Source organism: Panthera pardus, unplaced genomic scaffold (assembly GCF_024362965.1).
Source record: "Panthera pardus isolate Hobbes unplaced genomic scaffold, ASM2436296v1 HiC_scaffold_10, whole genome shotgun sequence".
Lineage (NCBI taxonomy): Eukaryota > Metazoa > Chordata > Mammalia > Carnivora > Felidae > Panthera > Panthera pardus.
The window spans coordinates 9,601,194-9,625,512 of NW_026526655.1; the positions used below are offsets into that span (position 1 = coordinate 9,601,194).

At 45.2% G+C, this 24,319-nt stretch overlaps 1 protein-coding gene across 1 annotated transcript in view; it reads left to right on the forward strand.

Annotated features, from left to right (window-relative positions):
- The first annotated feature begins 5,593 nt into the window (after positions 1-5,593).
- Positions 5,594-24,319, forward strand: part of DNER (delta/notch like EGF repeat containing) — a 317,214-nt gene continuing 298,488 nt past the window's right edge. Inside the window, exon 1 of the mRNA XM_019445680.2 lies at positions 5,594-5,920. Coding sequence (XP_019301225.1) covers positions 5,672-5,920 — 249 coding nt within the window. The 5' untranslated portion in view covers positions 5,594-5,671. The remainder of the gene's footprint in view (positions 5,921-24,319) is intronic.

The window sequence follows — 24,319 nt, forward strand, 5'->3', positions numbered from 1 at the left end:
ACATTAAAACAAAAAAAAAAAGGAAGCACGGGAGAAGTAAATAAAGTAAATATGCAAATAAATAAATATAATCTTCAAGTGCCTCCCCTGATAATAAACCAAAATCCACTAGGCACCATGCACCATATATTCAATTCATGTGTGTATACACGATATGTTATACATACACAGTGTATACACCATACACCCGAGACCTCACACACATATATGATACACATCTTAGATATGAAACGTATATATACATTCAATATGATGCATATATCACATATGTATAATGCACTATCTACTAAGTACCAGACTGCACCATAGGAGATTCATATAGCAGATGCAGAGAAGAGGTTCAAATACAGAATCTTCAGCCAGACTCCTCTCTATGCTCGAGTCCTGACCACTCTACTTGCAAACTGGCTGACTTTATACCATTTATTTAACTACATTGCACCTCAGTTTTATTTCCTTTATTTTTTTTTTTAAATTTTTTTTAACGTTTATTTATTTTTGAGACAGAGAGAGACAGAGCATGAACAGGGGAGGGGTAGAGAGAGAGGGAGACACAGAATCTGAAACAGGCTCCAGGCTCTGAGCGGTCAGCACAGAGCCCGACGCGGGGCTCGAACTCACGGACCATGAAATCATGACCTGAGCCGAAGTCGGATGCTTAACCGACCGAGCCACCCAGGCGCCCCAATTTTATTTCCTTTAATTGGGGTACAAGTTCGAAGTTTCTACCTCATGATTTGGGGTAGGATTAAATGAGATAATATGTTAAAAAATATACTTATATTAGTGCCTGGGGCAATGCAGTTACTCCACACATTACCACTATCATCCTATTTAATTTTCCCAAGATCTCTATCAAGTAGAGTATTGGTTTGCAACCTTGGGAGCTTCCCAGGTGAAATCTGAAACTGGGTTCCATACACAGAGGCCAAGGACAGACTCAGGAAAGAGGCAGGCCATTCCAGACTGGTAGGTGGAAATTTTAATATACAAGGGAACTTACATACGACGTTTGTCTTGGGTGACCACAAGATGAGTAGATTGCCACATCTGCCCACCAGGATCTTATATGGAGACCTTAACTGGGTTCAGTCGCATATTTAGTCCAGACGGTCTCAACAACACCTTATTCTCTAAGGCTATATCCTTGAATACCTCTGGCTATGGGAACATTGAGTGGAATGTATGTCCCCAGGACATGGATGGGGGTGAGGAGCCTATGATTGCCCAGGTCCAGCTTGCAGGAGGACCAGCTGTCATATCCTTTTGATGACCTTTTCCAACATAGAGATTTATATCTCCATATTATGTGGCATCTGAAGGTGAAAAAGACTGAGTAACTTGCCCAACATCATCGTGGCTCTTGATACAACTGCTCCAGTCCTCGTAGGCTGAGTAGGGGCTGATCTCCTGGGGGAAAATTGTCAGGCAATATGACAACATCCCTTCTCTCTAGGTTGTGTGGTTGGCTTTTTTTCCAAGCTGACTCCAGCTTCAATCCAGCATCCAGGCCCGCCCTCTGCAGGGGAAGGAATGTTCCCTTAGATCTTTAAAAAGTAACTGAAAGTGAGAAGAGGCAGAAATAAAGGCATTGCTGTCTACGGGCAACTCTGGGTGCAGAGAGAGACATAGGGGGCATCCTACCAATGGCTGCAGAAAACTTAAATACTCTAGGGAAGAAGGTGTGTGCTAAATCACCTGTGGAACTCCAGGTAAGTTGAACATGAGTTATCACACAATATAAGTGTTCCAATTTGGATCTTATTTCAATCCCTGGAGACTATACCAGGTAACCTCTGCAATTTGTTCTACGAGGTTCTAAGTGTATGGACCATCGCACTGTGTATCCAGACCGACATTCCCACAGGATGCTCTGGAGGTCATAGGATGTGAGAACTTCACCATGAAGAGGAATATTGTTCTCACTGAGGCCTGCAGTTCCCAAATGCCTATGAACCTGTGCGAACGTGGGAGCATGTCTTTCTCCTGTTGTGACAAAATGCAAAAAATAAAGACAACTACATTTGCATTGGTTTGTAATATTTCTATAACATCCTACAGTATAATGCAGTTGAGTTATAACTCTGGAATAGATCCATGAGAAGAAATGGACCAAATTGTTTCTTGACACTTTTCTGTTCCGTCAGATCCAGAGACCTTGGAATCCCCAACTGGATCCAGCCTCTGTTCCATAGGAATAGCCCATCTGAGTTAGCTGGTCCTGCTGCATGGCTCACTGGGAATAACCAGTCCTGCCCAGCCATTTACAAGTATGTGACCTGGAGTTATTTAACACTGCTGATTCTTAGTGGCTTAAAACTACAATGACTTATGTCTTACACCATATGCTCATTGCAGGTTCCTACTGCATCACCACATTGTCCTCCCCGAGGGACACAGGCTGGCAGAACTTCCATCTCTTGGGATCTTGCTGGTCACCATGGTCACATGAGTCATACACTGTATTTTAAAGGCTTCTTGGGGCGCCTGGGTGGCTCAGTCGGTTAAACGTCTGACTTCAGCTCAGGTCACGATCTCGTGGTCCGTGAGTTCGAGCCCTGCGTCGGGCTCTGGGCTGATGGCTCAGAGCCCGGAGCCTGCTTCGGATTCTGTGTCTCCCTCTCTCTCTGCCCCTCCCCCATTCATGCTCTGTCTCTCTCTGTCTCAAAAATAAATAAACGTTAAAAAAAAAATAAAGGCTTCCACCTGTAAGTGACATATGCTACTTCCCCTCATGTTTCATTGGTCAAGGCAAGTCATATGACCACACCTAACTTCAAGGGATCAGGAAAGTATAGTCCTACAGAGCAGTTCTTGGAAGAAGGAGAGATAGAAATATTGGCAAATAGCCGTAAGGCCAAATATACCATCATTTACTTCATAATCCATTTTACTTAATGTAGCTTAGCATTTTTATTGGGACAATTTGACATCCTGATTCTGGAATGAATTGTATTAGCTGCCAAATTTTGAGATTCTATGGCATTTCCCTAAAAATTTTCTCCAGCCTGGTAGAGATCCACTGACTGGTATGTTCAGACTACATTTGCTCAATGGTTTCAAGTCCACTTTCTCCATAAGGTGATCATGAGAAATTCTATCACATTCTTTGCTGAAATTTAGACACGTTGTTTTGATATTTTGCCCTCAACTTGTTAATGTAGGGTCTCTATCAAGAAAGGAAATGAGATGGATTAGGGTGAAGATTTGATGTTCTGTAAGTTTGGGATAACATGAACCCAAGGACAGTTGGTTTTTTAGCTTTTATTTAAACATAGATCCAACATTGTTTTAATAACTTCTGTTAATAAGACAAGGTAATATATTAGTTGGACTCTTTAGCTGGGTATTTGCAGATGGTTGGAAACTGTCAGTCAAGTACTAAATCAGCCTTCAAAACCAAAAAAAAAAAAAAAAAGACCCACTTTTTTGAGAATGAGAAGAGGACTACTAATAATATAGTTGCATAGTATTTAGTGTGTGGATGTCTTGGGGCCAGGGCACAAAACCCTGTGTTCTATTGTTCAGAACTAATCACATGACTCCACCTATAAGCAAGGAGACTGGGAGATTTAGTCTTTCTTTTAGCTTGGAGAAAAATGAAATGGTCTTGTATGGTCTCTGCTGTAATATGTTTTTTAACGATTAAAGGAAGAATACTTTTACAAAGCCAAACATCATCTGGAAAATTCAGAAATCAGCATCCAGAAAATAAAGCCAGTGTTATTCCTCCATTATTTCAAAGTCATACAAAATCCACACACAAAAATTTTGCTTTGGCAAAGATATCATAAGCTGAAGTGTGATTTTTAATTACCTTACAAACTTCTTTACGCTTCATTTGAGTGTGTGTGTTGATGGAAGGGAGTGAACCGCACCAGCACCAGCGTAGTTTTTCAGGATTTAAGATCAGAGAAGTGAGTTTCAGGAAAGAATGCATCTTCCAGGGGGCACAGAAAGTGGAAGAAACACCTGAATGGTGAGACTAGTTGCCAGCAGAGGGTGCTGGCGTGGTACAAAATTAAGATTTTTTTTTTTTTTTTGGAAGAGGAAGTCTCCGATAAAAGACTGCGGGTGTGAGGGAAAATGTAGTAACTGTTTGATCCACTTGGAGGTCTGAATTCCCGCTGCTGCAGGCAGCTCCATCTAGGTTTTAGTGATTTCCTGTAATGACCACATGAATTTTAGGCATCTTCCTCAGCACGAACCCCTGACATTTGCTCCCGAATCCGAGCAGGACGGGGAGAGACTGTCCGGGTAGACTCCTGGGTTAACTGGAGATTTTTAGCAGCTCCTGGTTGCTCATCTGTGGCACCTCCGTGCATGAATTCATGTGGATTCTTTACTTTCTTATTTGCCCAGCTTTTCACAGAACTATTTTCGTGTGCCCTAAAAGAAAAAAAAAAATTGCCCAACTGTCAATCCAAGAGAGTCACATTTCTTTTCTCAGGAGGTTTCCGTGAGAACAAGGTAACAAGTGCCTCGGAGTCTATTCACAGAGGCTGTGAAAGGTCAGGTGGTGGAGACAAAGCCCGTTGCGTTTACTCAGTGGAAATGGGCCTTCTTGGCTGTCAAAACATGAGCCAGCCTAACCGGGACGTTTAGAAGAGCATCCTCCCCCAAGTAGGTCGCCGTGGATGTTCCTTTTACACAGAGCTCCCTAGTAAACACTGCCTGGCAGGGCCTTTGTGAACCTGCGCTTCTGAACTGCTCTTTCAGAAGACTGACAGCGTTCCGGGCTGGGAGTCAAGTGACCCACTGGGTTCCAGTCCAGCCTGTCTGGGCCTCAGTTTCCTCGTCGGCTCAACGACAGGGTTGGACACTGCTCCTGAGGTCTCTTCCAGCTCTCACACGCCACAGTCAGACGTTTCTGAGTGGCACGGCCGGCTCCGCCCTCGGGAAAGGGCCCGAGAGAAGGGACACTCCTCGGTCAGCACCAAGGACAAGGGCCGGGGCCCGCTGAGCCCACGCCCGGGCTGTTCCCAGCAAGCCCAGCGGTGGAGCTGGTGTTGGGGCTCTGGGGTTCGGGGGCGGCGCGGGGAGGGGGCTGTGCGTCCTGGGGGAGTGTTGTGGGAGGGGGAGGAGTAGCCCGAGGACTGAGCTAAGGCCGGGCACCGCAGCGGTCCCACCGATTCTGCGCCAAGAGGCCGCGGGCGGTTGCCGCGAGCCTCCGCCGCGTCGCCCTCCGCTCGGTCGCTGGGCACCTGGGGGCCCGTGAAGTCCTCCCCACGCCGGCGTTGACCCCTCCACCCCCTCCCCTTCCCCAGCACAGCCTAGCTCCCCGCCGGGCCCGCGCCGCCGCCGCTTCCCTCGGGGCTCTTTGGACACGCCCGCGACTCCGATCGCACCCCTCAGGCTTGGGGGCCCGGGGCGACCTTTGCGCGCCTCCTGCCCCAACTCCCCGCGGGGCGAAGGGTCCCCACGCCCCTTTCCTCCCCCGCCCTCGCCCGCCCGGAGCCCCGCCCCTGTTTGCCCCGCCCCTCAGGCCCCGCCCGCCGTTGCCCCGGGAACCGCGGATCCCAGCAGCTGCAGGAGGCGCCCGGCCCAGCGGAGCAGCCCTCGCCGGAACCGCCGTCGCTCCAGCCGCCGCCGTCGCTCCAGCCGCCGCCGCCGCCGCCGCCGCCGCCGCGCCCCAGCTCCGGCTCCGGCTCCCGCGCCCACTCGGTCGGCCATGCCGCCCCGCCGCGCCTCGGCGCCCGGTGCGCAGCTGCTGCCCGCGTCGGCCCTGCTGCTCCTGCTGCTCGGCGCGGGGCCCCGCGGCGGCTGCCTGGCCAGCCCGGTTCCCTCCGCGCCCCTGCCGGCGCTGGGGCCGTGCGCCGCGCAGCCCTGCCGGAACGGGGGCGTGTGCACCCCGGGCCCCGCTGGCGAGCCCGGCTACAGCTGCACCTGCCCCGCCGGGGTCTCCGGGGCCAACTGCCAGGTGAGTGGAGTCGGCGGGCGTGGGGCGGGGCGCCGGCCGGGGACCAGCGGCTTCTCCCCGCCGGCCGCTGCGCGCTGCCCCGAGCGGGGCTCCAGCGTGCTCGACACCAGCTTCTCCTGCTTCCCGGAGGCGATGGATCCGGCCTCTCGGCCCGCGTGGGCGCGGACCGCTGGCCTTCCTTGCAAGCGCCTCTTCCCTGCCCACCCCAGTGCTCCTGCCGTGCCGCCTGGGGCTCTCAGGGCGTGCCGCTCCAGGGCCTGGCAGCTACCCCAGCCTCGGTACTCCTGGCACTACCATTGGCCACCAAGTGGCGCGCCCCTCCTGGGCCAAGCCGAGCCACGCTCCGCTCGAGCGGGGTCTCGGTGCTTGCCTGGCAGCTCCGAGCGCCCCCCCCCCGCCCCCCGCAAGGTGTTCAGTGTCCGGGTGGCCCCTGCCGCCAGTCCCGCTGGACCCTGCGCGTGTCGAGGGTGCGCGGTATGGGAGTCGGGTGATGGCGGGCTCCGTGCCAGGTGGTCGGACACTTTTCTTTCCTTTCCTCCAGCCTTGAGGGCTCTGGCAAGGCAGCTGGAGGCCGAGAGGGCAGCTGCCTTCCCGCGGCCTGCCCCTTCTGGGCTTAGGGGGGAATGTTGCAACTGTCGGACGGGTTGGAGGGGACATTGTGCGAGCGGCCCGGGGTGTCGCCCTCCGGGCCGGACGCTTGGGGCGGGCAGCCAGGGCATGAGCAGGGCACTGGGAAGCTTCGAGGAAGCGCGGGGCGGCGCGAGGGATGGGAGGTGGCCAGCGGCCGCGCGTGGATTTGGGATTCACGAGAGAATTTGGTAGAAAATAATAAATGAGGCTGGGTATAGGCTAAAGCTCGGTGACATCTATTGACCTAAACATCAACATTTCCGAATAGGCGTTTCGGTAATGTGTTGGCAGTAGAAAGAAAATGCCCAAGTCTCCACTCCAGGGCGGGGGCAAATAACAAACTTCTCTGGAATTCTTCAGTTAAACCAGGTGAATGTGGAACATATTTGGGAGCAAATGCTTTCTTTCATACATTTGGAGTGCAGGAGTTTGTTTTCATGAAAATTTTATAAAATGCTCCAAGAGTTACTTTGAGAATGCCCAAATGGACTCTTCTGTCTGTGGGGAAGAAAGACCACAGATGAGATGAGATGAGATGAGCTTGGATTTTTTTTTTTTTTTAAATAGAGGTTAACGGGATTGAGACGCTTGACCTTGACAGCCAGAATTTTTGCTATTCCCTAGATTTTTTTTTTCTTTGGTAGCAAATTATCGGTGAATCTGTCTCTTCAGTGTTGTGTCCTTTGTTAACTGGTTCCAATAAGCTTTAATTCCCTCGCAGAGATGCTGCTGCTGGGTGTGTGTGGTATGGCCATCCGGAGTGGATCGGGGACATGACGACCCTTTGGGGAATTTGCTGTTGGAGCCTTTGTAACCATCAGGACAAAATCTTGCCGGCTAATTTCCCCTGTTGTTTGATGATTCATGTGACTTTTGTGAAGAAATGAGTTGCCTGAATGCTTCTATCAAACTGCTGATCTATTTACATGTCTGAATTCCATCCTTGAAGGAAATAGTTGATTTGGACTCAGAGTATAGCAGGGATGGACAGGAGAAGGTAGGTTAGTGTGTACTCAAGTTTAAGTAAAGGGGAAGAAAAGCTGGGCATTGGGAATTTAACCCAACTCTGAGATTTGTGTGTGTGTGTGTGTGTGTGTGTGTGTGTGTGCATGACTCAAAAATTATAAGAAATCTTCAAGAAAGGCTAAGACCCCTGCAGTGTTTCCTAGATGACTAACAGAGAAGCACAAATATATATATATTTTTTGTCTTACGTAGTGGTGTGATATATAATGTAATTCATTCAGAAAAGAGTCACAGATACATAAATACTGCAGAACCAACTGGTTCAAGACGGATTTGGGTTTCTTGTAGAGCTCCCATTCCAGGCAGTGTCAGCTACAGAGTGCTGCCCACCTGAGGAGAAGCAACGCTGGGTGTTCTGAGTTCCCCGTTGGAGAGAGAGCCAAAATAACTGTAATTCTAACAGGAGAGATGGCAAATTTGGAACCCGATCTGCCTTGGTTATCCGGAAGAACTTAACTGAGATGACTCAGAGCCTTATAACCCTTACAAAATTGATTCCTGACCATTTTAACTTCATCTTTCATGATCTTGCAATAGTACTCAAGACTCATTTTCAAAGGCAATCTCAACAGAGAAGATAAACAGAAGGAAAAAAAAAACCCACCAAACCCTTACACATACTCAATTACAGATAAGGGAAGTGGATGTTGGCCACTGCAGCCTGGTGGTTGCTGAAATAGAGGCTGGTACTCCCTGGATACCTTGGAAATGGAATTTTACCTGTATGTGAAGAGAAGCCTTTAAACAGAGAGTGTCACCCCCACCCCCAATCGCAAAGACAGTGTTAGCAATGGAAACAATAGAACCTAACTCTGAAGTTTTGTTTCTTTTCTTTTCTTTTCTTTTCTTTTCTTTTCTTTTCTTTTCTTTTCTTTTCTTTTCTTTTCTTTTCTTTTCTTTCTTTCTTTCTTTTTTTCTTTCTTTCTTTCTCTCTCTCTCTTTCTTTCTTTCTCTTCTTTTCCTTCTTTCTTTGTCCTTTTTTTCCAAGAAAATTAAGAAAACCCTAAACCACTAGTCAGGATTAAAATGGATTAAGGCTGTTTTCAGCGTCCCTGTGGTCTGCTGACTGACTGTGCAAGCCCATGGATCCAGGCAGTGCTTCCGGCGTCAGCCGGTGACAGGAACTCATGGGATCTGGGAACTGTGTGATGTGAAGGCAGGATGTGTGGGCCACAGATAAACCTGCTGTGACAGGTGATCTAAACTGGCTGAGCCTCAGTTTCCTCATCTTTGGGAATGAGACCTACCTCACAGGGTTTGTGATAAAGAGTCTGATTTGGCTTTTTGACATGCGACTGCCGACAGCTTTTCAGTATCACCCCACCTTCTTTCCTTCTGCACCACATCAGGGCAAGCTGAGAAAGCCTGGGTGCTTGGGAGGGGTTCACACCCTGCAAGACCCACCCAGGCTCTACTGGCCCTCCCCTGTCTGCAGTTACCACCCCCCCCCCCCCCGCCAACCTCGTTTCCTTTCCCTTTTTTATAAATTAAAAATTTTAAATGTTTATTTATTTTTGAGACAGAGACAGAGCGTGAGTGGGGGAGGGGCAGAGAGAGAGGGAGACACAGAATCCAAAGCAGGCTCCAGGCTCTGAGCTGTCAACACAGAGCGCCACGCAGGGCTCGAACTCACCAACCATAAGATCATGACCGGAGCCGAAGTCCATTGCTTAACCAACTGAGCCACCCTCCTTTCCCTTTTTTCTTAAGCAACCGGTGATCAATTTGGGAGCTGCCTGATCTCCCCAGAAAGCCCCGTTATGTGAGCAAGAACCTGTTCATACCCTGCTGGTGTGTGTGTGGCATTTTCAGTCTTGACATTCAAACCAAATTTTGAGTGGGTGACCATCCTGTCTGTGGGATATCCACAACAGCGTTTTGGGGAAGATTAAATTAATTATATGTTGTAAATCACCAAGCACCCATAGTTCCTCCATAAATTCCACCTCCTTCCCATCTTTTTGAACTTTTGCACACATTTTATATACTTATTACCTAACTGTATGAGGTAGATAGAACAGGTGTCGTCATCTCTTGTCAGATGTAGAAATTGAAGCTCATTTTGACTGAATGACCAAAGATCTAACATTTTGATTGCCCTGAAAATCGTACAACATGTATGTATGTATTTTAAGAATACTTATTTTCTAAGTCCTCTATCATACTTAAACATAGTAAATCATGAGGGTTCAATAGATTCTAAAAATATATATGGAAATCTACGCTACACAGACATGATGATGATGATCGATGATGACGATGGTGATGACGATATTGATGGTGATGATGATGACGGTGATAATGACGACAGTGGTGGTGATGGTAGTGATTATAATGATGGCGATGATGGTGGTGGTGATGATGCTGATGGTGGTGGTGATGGTGGTGATGGTGATGGTAGTTGTGGTGGTGGTGATGATGGTGATGATGATGATGGTGATAATGATGACAATGGTGGTGATGGTAGTGATTATAATGATGGCAATGATGGTGGTGGTGATGATGCTGATGGTGATGATGGTGGTGGTGATGGTGGTGGTGATGGTGATGATAGTGAGGGTGATGGTAGTTGTGGTGATGATGATGGTGCGATGGTGAATATGGTGGTGACAATAGTGAGGGTGTTGGTGGTGGTGGTGGTGATGATGGTGATGATGATGACAATGGTGGTGATGGTAGTGATTATAATGATGGCAATGATGGTGGTGGTGATGATGCTGATGGTGATGATGATGGTGGTGATGATGATGGTGATGATAGTGAGGGTGATGGTAGTTGTGGTGATGATGGTGGTGCGATGGTGAATATGGTGGTGATGATAGTGAGGGTGTTGATGGTGGTGGTGGTGATGATGGTGATGATGATGACGGTGATAATGTTGACAATGGTGGTGATGGTAGTGATTATAATGATGGTGATGATGGTGGTGGTGATGATGCTGATGGTGATGATGGTGATGATGGTGGTGGTGGTGATGGTGATGATAGTGAGGGTGATGGTAGTTGTGGTGATGATGATGGTGCGATGGTGAATATGGTGGTGACAATAGTGAGGGTGTTGGTGGTGGTGGTGGTGATGATGGTGATGATGATGACGGTGATAATGACGACAATGGTGGTGATGGTGGTGGTGATGATAGTGAGGGTGATGATGGTGGTGGTGGTGATGATGGTGATGGTGATGGTGATGATGGTTGCTAAGTCTTTTCGCAAGCACTTTCCATGCACCGGCACTGTTTTGGGGGCTTTACAGATGTAACTCACCAGTCTTCACAGTGTCCTATGAGCTGGGTGCAGCTACTGTCCTTGTTATGTAGGTAAAGTGCAAACAAGTTACATGACCGGCCCAAGGTCACACAGCTGGCAAAGGGTAGAGCTGGCTTTTGAACCAGGTGGCTGGCTTGATGCAGAGCTGTGGAGTTTAAAGTCCAGCCTTGGTTCCGCCATTAAGCTGTGGGACCTGAAGCAAGGGCTATGACCTCTTGGAGTGTTGTCAGTAAAAAGAAGATAACATGATTTGAGTCCGGTTTTGCTCTAAAACACTGACCTTGAGTGGCTCTGTCCAGCTGGGGTAAAAGGCCACAGGAATGACCACGACAGCAAATTCTTATGCCACATATAAAGTAGGACTTTCACCTCAGAGTTAGAATTCTGGGTCCTAGCTGAAGTTATTTTCCCACGATGACAAGCAAATGGGCACTAACAAAAAGAAATACAAATATTTCTGGTGGGTTTGAAAAAATCTCCAACTTCTAAAGGATTGAGACTGCTCTTCTCACCTTTCGGGTTCATTTGGCGAAGCAGGTAGGTATCAGAGGCACAGTGGCCGGGCCAGTGTTTCTTTTCTTCCGTTCTGTTGGGCCAAAGTAGGGATTATTTGAATTATTTTAATTTGTGTTCTTTTGTTTGTAAAACTTTTTTTTTATTATCGTGAAATAATTCTTTGCCAAGTATTCAAGCTGTCAGACACCTGTTTGTTTCCTCCTTGCATGTTCCCTAGGAATCTTATCCTTTGGGATTATAAGGAAATGTGTCAATGACTGCACTTGGAGAGAAAAGGGGCCGGCATAGCTGCTTTTCATGCAAGTTAATTTTACTCGCAAAGCTGATTCTAGGATCCTCTCTTCTGATTAAACACGCTGACTTGAAACAGTGGTTCTGTTTGTGATGAATCCATTTTCGATCGGAGGTTGCTAACGAACAAAAGAGAATTCTGGCTCTTTGCACAGCATTAGTTTTCTCTAGCGGACTTTTTGCACACACGTGCACACATAAGCTCACGTGCACGCATGCACACGACTCACGTGCACACAAACACATGCACACAAACTCACACATGCATGCTCACAAACTCACACGGCATTGTGTGCAACATGTCCGATATTAGCGGAGGGGTCAAGAGACATTGCTTCTTTCTCTGGCTTTTCTGTCAACCTTGAACCTCAGTGTTCATACCTCTACGATGGACTAATGTGTTTGCCTTCTTTTCTTTATAGAAAAGATGAAATTCACAAATGGGAATATGGGGAAGTTTTATCAATAAGTGGAAAGAACTATGGGAGAATGAATTTTAACACATTTTTTTAGAGAAGTAAAATGTTGCACAAATACAACTTATCCCAAGAAAAGGATTATAAAATTTCCATATAGAATAGGATTATATAGGATCACAGGCAGTTTATTCCGTGCCTGTGATCATCTTCAGTGAACGGGCTCAGCTTTTTCTCCCTACTTGGATGCATTATGCTAAAATCTAAATATAAAAAAGGAACAATTTGTTACATTAAAATTTTGATAAATGTGTGCTTTTTATTCTGAAATAAATGAATAATTTCTCAGAAAATTCTCAGTCACCTCATTTTCCTTTGAAACGAATGAGTTAAAATCCTATAACAATTTCAGTAAAAGAAAAACAGTTGCTTTTCTTGGTGCTATTAAAATGAAGTTATTTTCCTTATTGTGTTTATCTAGTGCATTCTTAGGAAACATCACTTTTGTCAGCTTGGCCACCTGACAAAAACACATTCTGTCTTTAGCTTCTTTGCTTAAGCTTCTCATGTGACATGGTACCATCCAAAATGGCCTTGTTTATGGCCACGTTTCACAAGCATCGAACAGGAAAGAAAACCTATCTGCAGCTGAAGGGCATTCGAGTCAGAAAGCAGAATGCCCGAGCTGTATTTTTAGATCTCCTTATGGATTCAGTAGGCAGCTGTGGTCAGAGCTGTTTAACCCAGTGGCAGGGACTACAGACTCTTGTCCCCCAAACAGAAAATCCAATAACACAGCAAAGTTTTGTGGACAGAATTTCTTTATATTTACCCCTTCCTCCTTCCCTGATGCTCCCCTCACCCACACAGCTGGCCCCCAACCCTGGCTGCCTCTAAGAATCCCCTGCGAGCTTTAACAAAGATGAGTGCCTGTGTCCAACTGTCCCCTGTTCCCCCAGATTCTGACTGAACTGGTCTCAGGCGGAGCCCGGGCACTGGTGATTTTTAAATGCTGTCCAGGTGACTCTGTATGACCAGGAGTGAGAAGGCCTGCTAGACCCTCATCATCTCCCCGCAACCTCCCCCGACCCCCTGCCTAGCATGTAGCACACGCAGAGAAAGCAAATACAGTCACGCCTGCTCTCGGTCATTCTCACCAGAAGAGCATCCAGTTGCGAAGGGCCTGGCATTCCTCGCCCACATTCTCCTCAAATGGCAGGGGTTTGCATCTCAAAGTAGACTGGAAGTCTCCGCGAAGGAGCCTGATGGGTGATGTGTTCTGGAGTGGAAAGAGTCCAGTGTGCATTGGAATCCAGCTCTGAGTGCATTGGATAAGTAACTCATTGTCCTGTGGTTTGGTTTCCTCGTGGAATCCTGATGCCGACCTTACAGGCTGTCGTAGCTTGGAAACGTATCTGGCCCAGTAATAGCCCAGGAGGCACCCAATAAAAAGCTATTGTGCACACCTACAATAGGAAACTTATTTATTTCATGCCTTTCTTTACAAAAGTGGGGAGCTTAGAAAGCCCTTTCCCTTGGACCAAAAAAAAAAAAAAAAAAAAAAAAAAAAAAATTCTTTCCTACCTGACTTCCAAAGAGACCGAAATTCCATCAGTAGAGATTCATTTCTTTGGTTCCGATGTATCAGATGCTAGAAGACTTGGAGTCTGGTGCTGACTCCGCACAGCATTCACTTCTGTTGGTCGGTTCCTCCTCTGTACTCCACTGACCAAGTGGGTGCCAAGCACAGAGAACAATGTGAACTGAGCATGTGCTCTGGCCTAGACTTGTATGGAATTGTTCATTGCTTTATTTGAACACTAACCTGTCTTCAGTCAACATTCATGATGTGAGTCTTAGGGAGTGTCTTCAAGAGAAGAGGCTTCCCTCATCACTCCTCCCTGCCCCCCAGGGCGAGTGAGGGCAGAACAGGACCCAAGACAGGGACGGGCAACTAGACGGCTGACAGGTATCCAGTGCACATAGTAGGTGCCCCACAAATACTGTTGAATACCCAGCTGGCTTCAGTGGGGTGCAACTGCGGGCACCCTCAGGGCACCGGGCACCATGGGGCAGATCTAGGCACACGGGGAGGGACACTGGTTAAGATTAGGAAAGCACATGAAGACAGATTTAGCCTGTTTAATAACTTCCCCTAGTTCCAGGTCTGTTCTGGGCAGTGCATGATAGTTTTCAGTAAATCCTTTGCAGTAGCCTTGGCTTCTAATCCTCTAATAAAGCTTTCTTTTCAAAATACTTTTCTTACGAATTAAATCAGGGGTGGGCAAAGGACAGTCCACGTCGTGTCTCTCCTTCCCCTCCACGCTAGGAGCTAACAATGGATTTTAACGTTTTTACATGGTTGGAAAAAAATCAACATGAGAATGATATTTTGCGATGCGTGAACATATGGGAAATTAAAATTTCAATGTCCATCAATAAGGTTTTATCGAACACAGCCACACCCGTGCTTTTAAGTATTGTCTGTGACTGCTTAGGAGCTCCAGTGACGAAGTTGAGTAGTTGTGATGATATGATGGCCCACAAAGCTGAAGATATTTATCTGGTCCTTGACAAAGGAAGATGTTTGCTGAATATTTCTGTAAATGTTGGAAAGAATTTACCTTTGCATTTTCATTTACAGTACAACCTTGGTTTGTGAGCATAATTCGTTCTGGAAACATGTAGGGGTGCGTGGGTGGCTCAGTTGATTGAATGACTGACCAGCTCAGAGCATGATCTCGCAGCCGTGAGTTCGAGCCCTGCATCGGGCTCTGTGCCGACAGCTCAGAGCCTGGAGCCTGCTGCAGATTCTGTGTGTCTCTCTTTTTTTGCCCCTCCCCCACTCACACTCTGTCTCTCTCTCTCTCTCTCTCTCTCTCTCTCAAAAATAAACATTAAAAATTTTTTTAAAAATAGAGCATTCTGGAAACATGCTTATAACCCAAAGCACTTGTATATCAAAGTGAATTTCAAGAACCATGGGTTCAGTTGTGATCATGTGACTTTGGGGCATCATGTACTACTCGTATTACAGGATATCGCTCGTTCCTCAAATTAAAATTTATTAGAAATGTTTGCTCATCTTGCGGAACACACACAGAACAAGTTACTCACGCTGCAAGGTTTTACTGTATTTGACTTCGCTAAAGGCTGGTCCTCCTTGCTCCCCCTTTTTTCTTCCTCCCCTGGTCCCTTCTCTTTGAAGGGTGTCTACAGCCGGGTTCCAGGGCAGAGAGACACATGGACAGATAAACAAAACCCTTGTTGTCTTCAGATTGCTTTAATCCCAGGAATCATCCTCCCAGACTTTAGCTTTTCATTGCCCTTCAGGCCTTGGTTTAACATGTTTGGACGCTACAGTTATGGCCGGTCTGCAGGGAGGCAGGAGGCAAAGGAAATGGTAGCTGCCAGGAGCTGGGGTGTGAATTTAGAGATTAGAATCTATGCCCACTGATAAGCTTATTAGGTTTCTTTACCCTGGCTCCTCACTCATAAATAGGAAGGTTGGAAAGATTAAGGGGAGTAGCTCGTGAAGCCCTCCCACAAGCTCTGACCATACAAACTATACAAGTGGATGGCTAAGGAAACTTACCTGGGGGTCACACCGCTCGGTGACACCGGGCGATCTGGGCCCTGGCGCTGTGGCTTCGAGTAGAGTGTTTTATTACTACTGTACTGCACTTCCCTCAACCTGTGCCATGTTTATGACCTTGAACGTGAGTGCCCCAGGGGACCAGGAGAGGAAGCAGGGGTAATGCTCCCCATTCTGGCAGTTTTAGTTTCTATAAGGATGCTCTGCGTTTGTACAATGGTACGGTTTTTCTTTCTTCAAGAGAGAGAAAAAGCATAAGGCTCTTAAAGAAGAGCGAGGATTTGAGACACGAAATAAGTGTATTTAAAAGAAATCGCCTCTTGAGAAGAGAAACGTGTCTGCTATCTTTGCTAGCAGTTCCTGAAAGCTAGCACATCCTTTAGAATTTCAATGCTGGCCTTTATCTGCTGCTTGTAGTTAATTTAAAGAAACATTTTGTCATCCCCTTTGGGTTTCGGAGGCAAATTGAAACTCCTTCACGGGAGGCATCCTGTGGCGGAAGTAATCACGAGCGATGAAAACGAGCTGGTCCTTTTTTTCGCGGGAAATCAGAACCAGAGTCTGTAGTAAATGGGCCGATTTCCGCCCAGATGGAAGCACACCCAGTGAGGGGGATGGCCAGTCTCCGCGACATTCAGGTTAGATTGTTGACCTGTGTTCTTCATTAAAGAAAAACTGCGCGCTTCATTTAAAAAAAAATCTCTCTATTTAAATTCAAGTTAGTTAACATACAGTGTCGTATGGGTTTCAGGAGTAGAACCCAGGGATTCGTCACTTGCACGTGACACCCAGTGCTCATCCCAACAAGTGCCCCTCCTTGGTGCCCGTCACTGATTTAACCCATCCTCCACCTTCCAGCGACCCTCAGTTTGTTCTCTGTATTGAAGGGTCTCTTATGGTTTGCCTTCCTCTCTCTTTTTATCTCATTTTCCTTCCCTCTCCCTATGTTCATCTGTTGTGTTTCTTAAATCCCACATATGAGTGAAATCATGATATCTGACTTTCTCTGACTTATTTCCCTTAGCATAATACACTCTAGTTCCACCCGCGTTGTTGCAAATGGCAAGATTTCATTCTTTTTGATCTCAACGTTGTGTATATAGACCACATCTTCTTTATCATCAGTTGATGACATTTGGGCTCTTTCTATATATAATTTGGCTATCATGCTTAACTTTCAAGCAACGTGGAATGTATTAGAGCAGGCAAAGTGTTAAATATCTCCGCAGTATATTACCTTAGAAAGGGAAGGCTTTGCGCAGGAACCGCGAAAAGAAAAACAAAACCTCTAACTTCAAACTGACCTCCGTGTCGTTCCTTGTACAAAGTGTTTCCAGACTTTTTTCTTTCTTTTTTTCCCATTAAGTTGTAACTCACACACAGTGAGATTCACCCTTTTAAGCATTCAGTTCTATAACTACCACCGTAATCGAGGTATGGAACAGCTCATCACCCCCATACATTTCCTTATGCCCCTTTGTAGTGAACTCTGTCTCTAGCCTCATGCCTCTGGCCACCGTCGGTCTGATTTCTGTCCTTATGGTTTTACTTTTCCATAATATCATATAAATGAGATCATACAATATGTGTGCTTTTGAGATTGAGCCATGCGGTGGTATGTATCCAGCATTTGTTTCTTTTTATTACTGCATAGTATTCCATCGCATGGATATATTATTGTTTGTTCTTTCACCAACTGATGACATGTGGATTGTTTCCGGTTTTTGGTGATTGTGCAGAAAGCTGCCATAAACGTTCACGTGGAGGTCATTAGGCAGGCACACAATTTTCGTTTCAAGTAAATACCCAGGAGCGGGATTACTGGGTCGTGTGGTAAGTGCAAGTTCAATTTTATAGGAAGCTGCCAGACTGTTTTCCAGGATGGCTAGAGCATTGTGCATTTTTATCTGCAGCAAGTGAGAGTTTCAGTTGCTTACATCCTTACCAGTTCTTGGTATTGTGGGTGATTTAGATTTTAGCGGTTCTAACAGATGCGCAGTATTCTTACGTTGTGATGTTAATTTGTATTTTCCTAATGGTTAATGATTTTGAACATTAAAAAAATATGCATTTGCCATCTATGCTTCTCCTTTGATGGGTACAAAGTTCTTTCTATATTTTGAGTACAAATCCTTGATTTGATATGTGGCTTGCAAATATTTTCTCCTAATCTGTGGCTTGTCTTTTCATTTTCTTAACAGTGTCTTTCTTTTTTTTTTTTTCAATTTTTTTTTTTAACATTTATTTATTTTTGAGACAGAGAGAGACAGAGCATGAACGGGGGAGGGTCAGAGAGAGAGGGAGACACAGAATCTGAAACAGGCTGCAGGCTCTGAGCCGTCAGCACAGAGCCCGACGCGGGGCTCGAACTCACATACCACGAGATCGTGACCTGAGCCGAAGTCGGACGCCTAACCGACTGAGCCACCCAGGCGCCCCTTAACAGTGTCTTTCAAAGGGCTGTTTTTAAGTATTGATGAAGTCTAATTTATTAATTGTTTCCTTTTGTGGTTCGTGCTTTTCTGTGTTCTAAGAAATCTTTGACCTAAGGTCATGAAGATTTCCTTCTGTTTTCTCCTAGAATTGTATTGTTTGAAGTTTAGACTTGGGTCTCTGACCCAGTTTGAGATGATATTTGTATGTGGTGCAGTGTATTGGTAATTTGTATTCACTTTTGGCACATGCTATCCAGTTGTTCTAGAGACATTTGTTGACAAGACTATCTTCACTGAATTATCTTGGAAATTTTATTGGAATCGTTTGACCATAGTATGTGGATCTATTTCTAGACTCTATTCTATTCCATTGACTTTATTTGTTTTAAGTTTATTTATTTATTTTGAGACAGAGAGTGTGTGGAAGGGGCAGAGAAAGAGAGAGAAGACCAAGCAGGCTCCATACTGTCCGTGTGGGGCCCGATGTGGGGCTCAAACTTGCAAACCATGAGATCATGACCTGAGCTGAAATCAAGAGTTGGGCTCTTAACTGACTGAGTCACCCTGGCGCCCCTCCGTTGACTATGTATTTATCTTTTTGCCAATTCCATACTGTCTTGGTTACTATAGTTTCACAGTAAGACTTGAAATCAGGTTGTGTGAGTCTTCTAAGTTTATTCTGCCTGCCTCCCAGATATTACACTTTGTTTCTCTGATATTCAAATTTAAGTGGGAGTCTATATTTTGAATTTACTAAATCTGGCAACCTTACCTCAAAGGCTTGACTAATCCCTACTCCAATTCCCAGAGATTTTTCTGAAGAGTACATCAATGGCACTTTAAATTCTTGCAGAACAATTATATAGGCAAATTTTATTAACTTGAATTAAAAACATTAATTTTGCTCATAGTTTTACATCTTCATGGGCCCTTTTAAGAACAACCGTCAAACTATGTCAGGGCATTAAAATCTGTGAAAATATAGTGAAAAAAGCCCATTGGTAAACTCACCTGATCTTCCTTCCAACCCTTCTGCTAATCTCACGCTTCTGCACCAATCACTGTCTGCATTTTGGTGTGTAGTTTTACATAGAAGCATACATGAAGCGTATGCAAATACTCATCTATACACGCAACTATAATGTATAGAAATAAAAGCATCCTATAAATCCTGTTCTGTGACTTTTTCTTTGTCTGTTTTGAACATCTTACTTTGAATATGTCTTAAAACAGAAAGCGAACTCATTCTTTTTGATGGCTGAATAGTATTCCTTTGTGTGGTTGTGTGACTATGTTTTAGTCTTTACTGAAGTACATTGTTTCCATTTTTTCACTCATAAATAATGTTTAAGTGACTGTACACACACACACGGTGACATAATATGTATATAGATGTCAAAAGCCACATCATCGAATATTCTAATATTGCTAAATTACTATGCAAAAATGTTGGACAGTTTTGCAATTTACTAACAGCATATGAGAATGCCTATTTATCCACATTTTTGTCTTTATGGGTTTTCCTATTTTTCTTTCTTCTTGTGTGTGTTGACTGATAGACAGACTTGGCATCTCATTGGTTCTCTTTGCATTTTAAATATTATAAGTGAGGGAGAACACTTCTTAAGAATTACCTGTTCTTATTTTTGCCTAATTTTCCTTTGGGTTACCTTTTTTTCCTCCCATTGATTTGCAATAGCTCTTTGTTATTGACGGAAATTAAGCCTTGTCCTTTCTGTTTAAATCTCTTTTCCCTAATTTATCATTTTTCTTTTGGCTCTGTTAGTGCTCGTTGTTTTTCTCTTTAGAGGCTTATAGTTTTTTGGTTCTTATTTAGCCAAACTTGTCAATGGTGTGGTTCATTAATTTTAATTACAACTCTCATGTTTGATACCAATACTACACTATATAATATTTTGAAAGTCACCTGATTTGAGCCAGGAGTTTGCTTTTAAGAATTCCATTTTGGCCTAGGTTTATATTGATAGGCTCATCCTATTGTCTTTTAGAATGTATAATCAAATATAGCCCCACTTTATGACTATTTTAAGAAGGGTTGGCATGGACTTCCTAAATCATATTTAAATACTTGTAATTTATCTTGACTTTTTCTTGAGCCTGAAACACTGCAACCATTTTATTAAGATCTTTCTTCTTCTTCTTCTTCTTCTTCTTCTTCTTCTTCTTCTTCTTCTTCTTCTTCTTCTTCTCCTTCTTCTTCTTTTAAAAGACATACTCAGGGGCGCCTGGGTGGCTCAGTCGGTTAAGCGTCTGACTTCGGCTCAGGTCACGATCTCGCGGTCTGTGAGTTCGAGCCCCGCGTCAGGCTCTGGGCTGATGGCTCAGAGCCTGGAGCCTGCTTCCGATTCTGTGTCTCCCTCTCTCTCTGCCCCTCCCCCGTTCATGCTCTGTCTCTCTCTGTCTCAAAAATAAATAAACGTTAAAAAAAAATTAAAAAAAAAAAGACATACTCAGTGCATTGTTCCTTTAATAATTGGCATGGGTTCCTTAGTATTTTGTTAAAATCACCAAATTAATTTTAATGGCATTATGGGATAATAGAGTATTTCTTAAAAGTTCTTGATTGTGTAATGGTCTGATTACAAAAAGTGTTGTTCATCCCGGCTTAGGCAGAAAAAGGTTCATCTTAATATTCAGCAAAATGCAAATTTCCCTTCTGCTTTAATCTCCATATAATATTTTTTAACATGCCCCCCCCCACCCCCTGCCCTGAGAACAACCTCCTTTCTCCTGACCAGGAATTTTTGTGCTCCTCTAGCTTCATTTTCACTCTTTAAAATTGGCCATTGGTTTTTTTGGTTGTGCAAAAGGGAATTCTTTTACTTCTATAGAAAAGCCTCATAATGAGAAAATAATAGAGATAGAGAAATGAGAACTAATATTAGCATTTCTATGAGGCCTAAAATAAACTCTCAGTTGGAGAGAACTCAATTTAATGTTATTATTTTTGTCTTTTACAAAGGGAGGGTAGCACAGGGGCTGGGGTGGGGATTTGGGAGCTGTACTGACCCAAAGGGAAGCACTCTTTTGTTGTTGTTGTTTCCTAAGAAAAACAATTGTTATTATTCTGTTTGACCTTCATAGTGTTAAAAAATGCTGCTAAAAATGATGCTGACCCTTTTTAAACATCACAGTTGTCATTTATGTGAAGTTTCTCTTGCTTCCCTTACCTGCAAGGGTCTTTAGAGATGTTTTGTATGTTTAGAAGAGGTGTTTTTCAAGCCGAGCCTGTGGGAATTTGGGGAAAGCTGAGAGCCTACTTTCCTACTCTTGTATGTTTGTGATTCCCTTAAAAACAGCCTCCTCGGTAAAGCTGGGTCTTCTGTCCCAGAATGGAGACTCTTTCCTCTTGCCAGAGCTCACTCACCAAGAGACCTGCTTCTTCGTGGCTCCTCCAGATGACCGGTTGTTTGCCTCTTGACATAAACTCTTAACCTGAAACCTGGAAAAAAGCACATCTTACTGGAGAATTATAGCGTTCTATTCTAAAGGCTCTGACCGGGGCGCCTGGGTGGCTCAGTCCGTTAAGCGGCCGACTTCGGCTCAGGTCATGATCTCACGGTTCGTGGGTTCGAGCCCCACGTCGGGCTCTGTGCTGACAGCTCGGAGCCTGGAGGCTGTTTCAGATTCCGTGTCTCCCTCTCTCTCTCTGCCCCTCCCCCGCTTGCACTCTGTCTCTCTCTGTCTCAAAAATAAATAAACATTAAAAAAAAAAAAGGCTCTGACCACGGTGCATTGGGAAGAAGCTTCATGCATAGAAAGGAACACCGATGGATGTTGTGTGTATTACAGTAGAGAGACAATAAGGTCTTGAAATATCCCTTGGTTTCTCATAATCCCAAGTGGCCGGAATTATATATCATCCCAGGTATATCCATGGGATCTGTATTCTCTAAAAAAAAATTTTTATTGAGGTACATTCACGTGATATAAAAGTAACCATTTTAAGGTGAACAATTCTGTGGCTTTTAGCACATTCACGATGTTGTGCAATCAACATCTCTGTCTAGTTCCAAAATGTTTTTATCACCCCGAAAGGAAATGCTACGCTTATTAAATAGTTGCTCCCCTTCTTCCCTTCCCCCCGGTGGCTGGCAACCACCAATCTACATTCTGTCTCTATGAATTTACCCGTTCTTGATATTGCATGCAAATGGAGTAATATAATTTGTGACCTTTTGTGTGTGGCTTCTTTCACTTAGCATAATTTGAGATTCATCCACATTATAGCATGTATCAGTAGCTCCTTCCTTTTTATGGCTGAATAATATTCCACTGTGTATACATATGACATTTTATGTATCCATTCATCCGTTCATTTGGGTTATTTCTACCTTTTGGCCACTGTGACTAATGCTGCTATGAACACGATTATATAAGTAATTGTTTGAGTACCTGTTTTCAACTCTCGGGGGTATATAACTAGGAACAGAATTGCTGGGTCATATGGCAATTCTATGTTTGACTTTTTGAGGAACCTCCATATGGATTTCCATTTGTGTTATCTTCTTATACAGCCTGAGCCCCAAGATCCTCCCTTGGATGGCTACTTGCAGCTTCTACTCACAGGCCAGACTTACGTCTTCTCATTACTGTCCCTGCCTGGGCACACAGCAGCCCAGATGTTCACTCCCGGCCTGTTTGTGGCCCTAATTCCCTTTGACACTCTGCTTGCCCAACTCTGTGGTCATTGCATGGAAGAGCCCAGCTTCCTGTGGCTCTGGCTCTGGAGGGCCTGTCAACGGAGAGTTCTGTTCTCTGGCTCAGCCTGAGCACTGCCCCTCCAGTCCAGTGATTCATGCCTCAATCTGGTTCCTATTGTCTGCTGAGCTCCTTTGGGAGAAATAGAGAGATTGCCAGGGCACTTGTGCCACCATGAATAAGTGGCCTTAGATGTCATTGGTCCAATTGCCTCATTTCACTGAGGAGGAAATGAGGCCAGAACAAAGTATGCTAGGCCATCCGCAGCATTAGTGGCTGGATAGAGCTTGAGAAAGGGCTTTAACATCTGGTTGGGTGTCCTTCAAGATACCCTGTGTAGTCCCCTCTCCTAGGCGCAGGCACCCATCAGACACATTCGGTATGTTACAAGGAGAAACAGAGCCTCTCCAATGGTCATTGTGGGTTATAATATCATCTGAGCCCACTTGTTTGTTAAGGAACTAGCTGATGAGGGTTTATGTAGAGCACTTCTATTGTTAGTTTTAATGAGTTCAGTGTAAACGAGTTCAAGTGGGCTGTGGGGAGGGATCTCCTGCATCCAACGATGAGCCAAAGCATGGTGGGCGGGCCGGAGATCCCTTGTTGCCTAGCGGTCATCCCCAGGCAACTTGATTCCTACAACCTGAACCTGGTGAATGTCTGCAGGAATGGGGATGGGCAGTGCACTTGGGAAAGGAGTGGGAATGGGATGTTTTGCAGGCTTGATATGGCTCCTAAGGCACAGCACCCCCTTCTCCCCAATACTAAACAAACACAAACAAACCAACTTCAGGGAGATGGCAGTTCTGGAAATTCTGGAGAGTTGTGGCTCACAGAAGCTCATAAAACAATTGAATCCTCAGGTCAAGAGTTCAGTGTGAACCTCTGCTTACCACGAATCCCTCTGTTCCCATGACGTGGGGTCATCCAGGCCTGTCCTACTCACAGCCTGACAGCGAAGTGCTCTTTTTTGCAGAAAACTGGGAGCGGAGAGGAGATGGCATTCTTTGCTTTTCATTGCAAGGCTAACAATCTAGGGAACTCACCATTCCGATGGCCATTGATTAAAATGGTCAATGGGCGATGATTAAAATGGTATTGGAGGAGATAATCAAGAGGATGTGACTGTGGGGTGACTCATAAGCTGAACCCGGGCAATCAAAGGCTCCCCAGTCCCTCCCCACCCTTGGAATATACATCATGCCCCCTGTTCCTGTAGTCAGAGCCATTTTCTAGGATGCAGCCTTGAGGGAGTAAAGAATTGTTCGGACCATTTGGACAGTGACTGGACCTAGTTAAAGCCTCTGTGTAAACTTGTAAGATTTCTCAGGTAGATACAGTGATCTACCACCCAAGACAAGCCTGGTATGTAAGTTCCCTTGCTTATTTACCTTCCCCCTGCATCTGGAGTGGCCTGCCTCATTCTTTGGTCTCTCCTTGCCCTTTGTGTATGGAGGCCAGTTTTACTTTTCCTTTGGGAAGTTTCCAAGTTTTTGAACCAA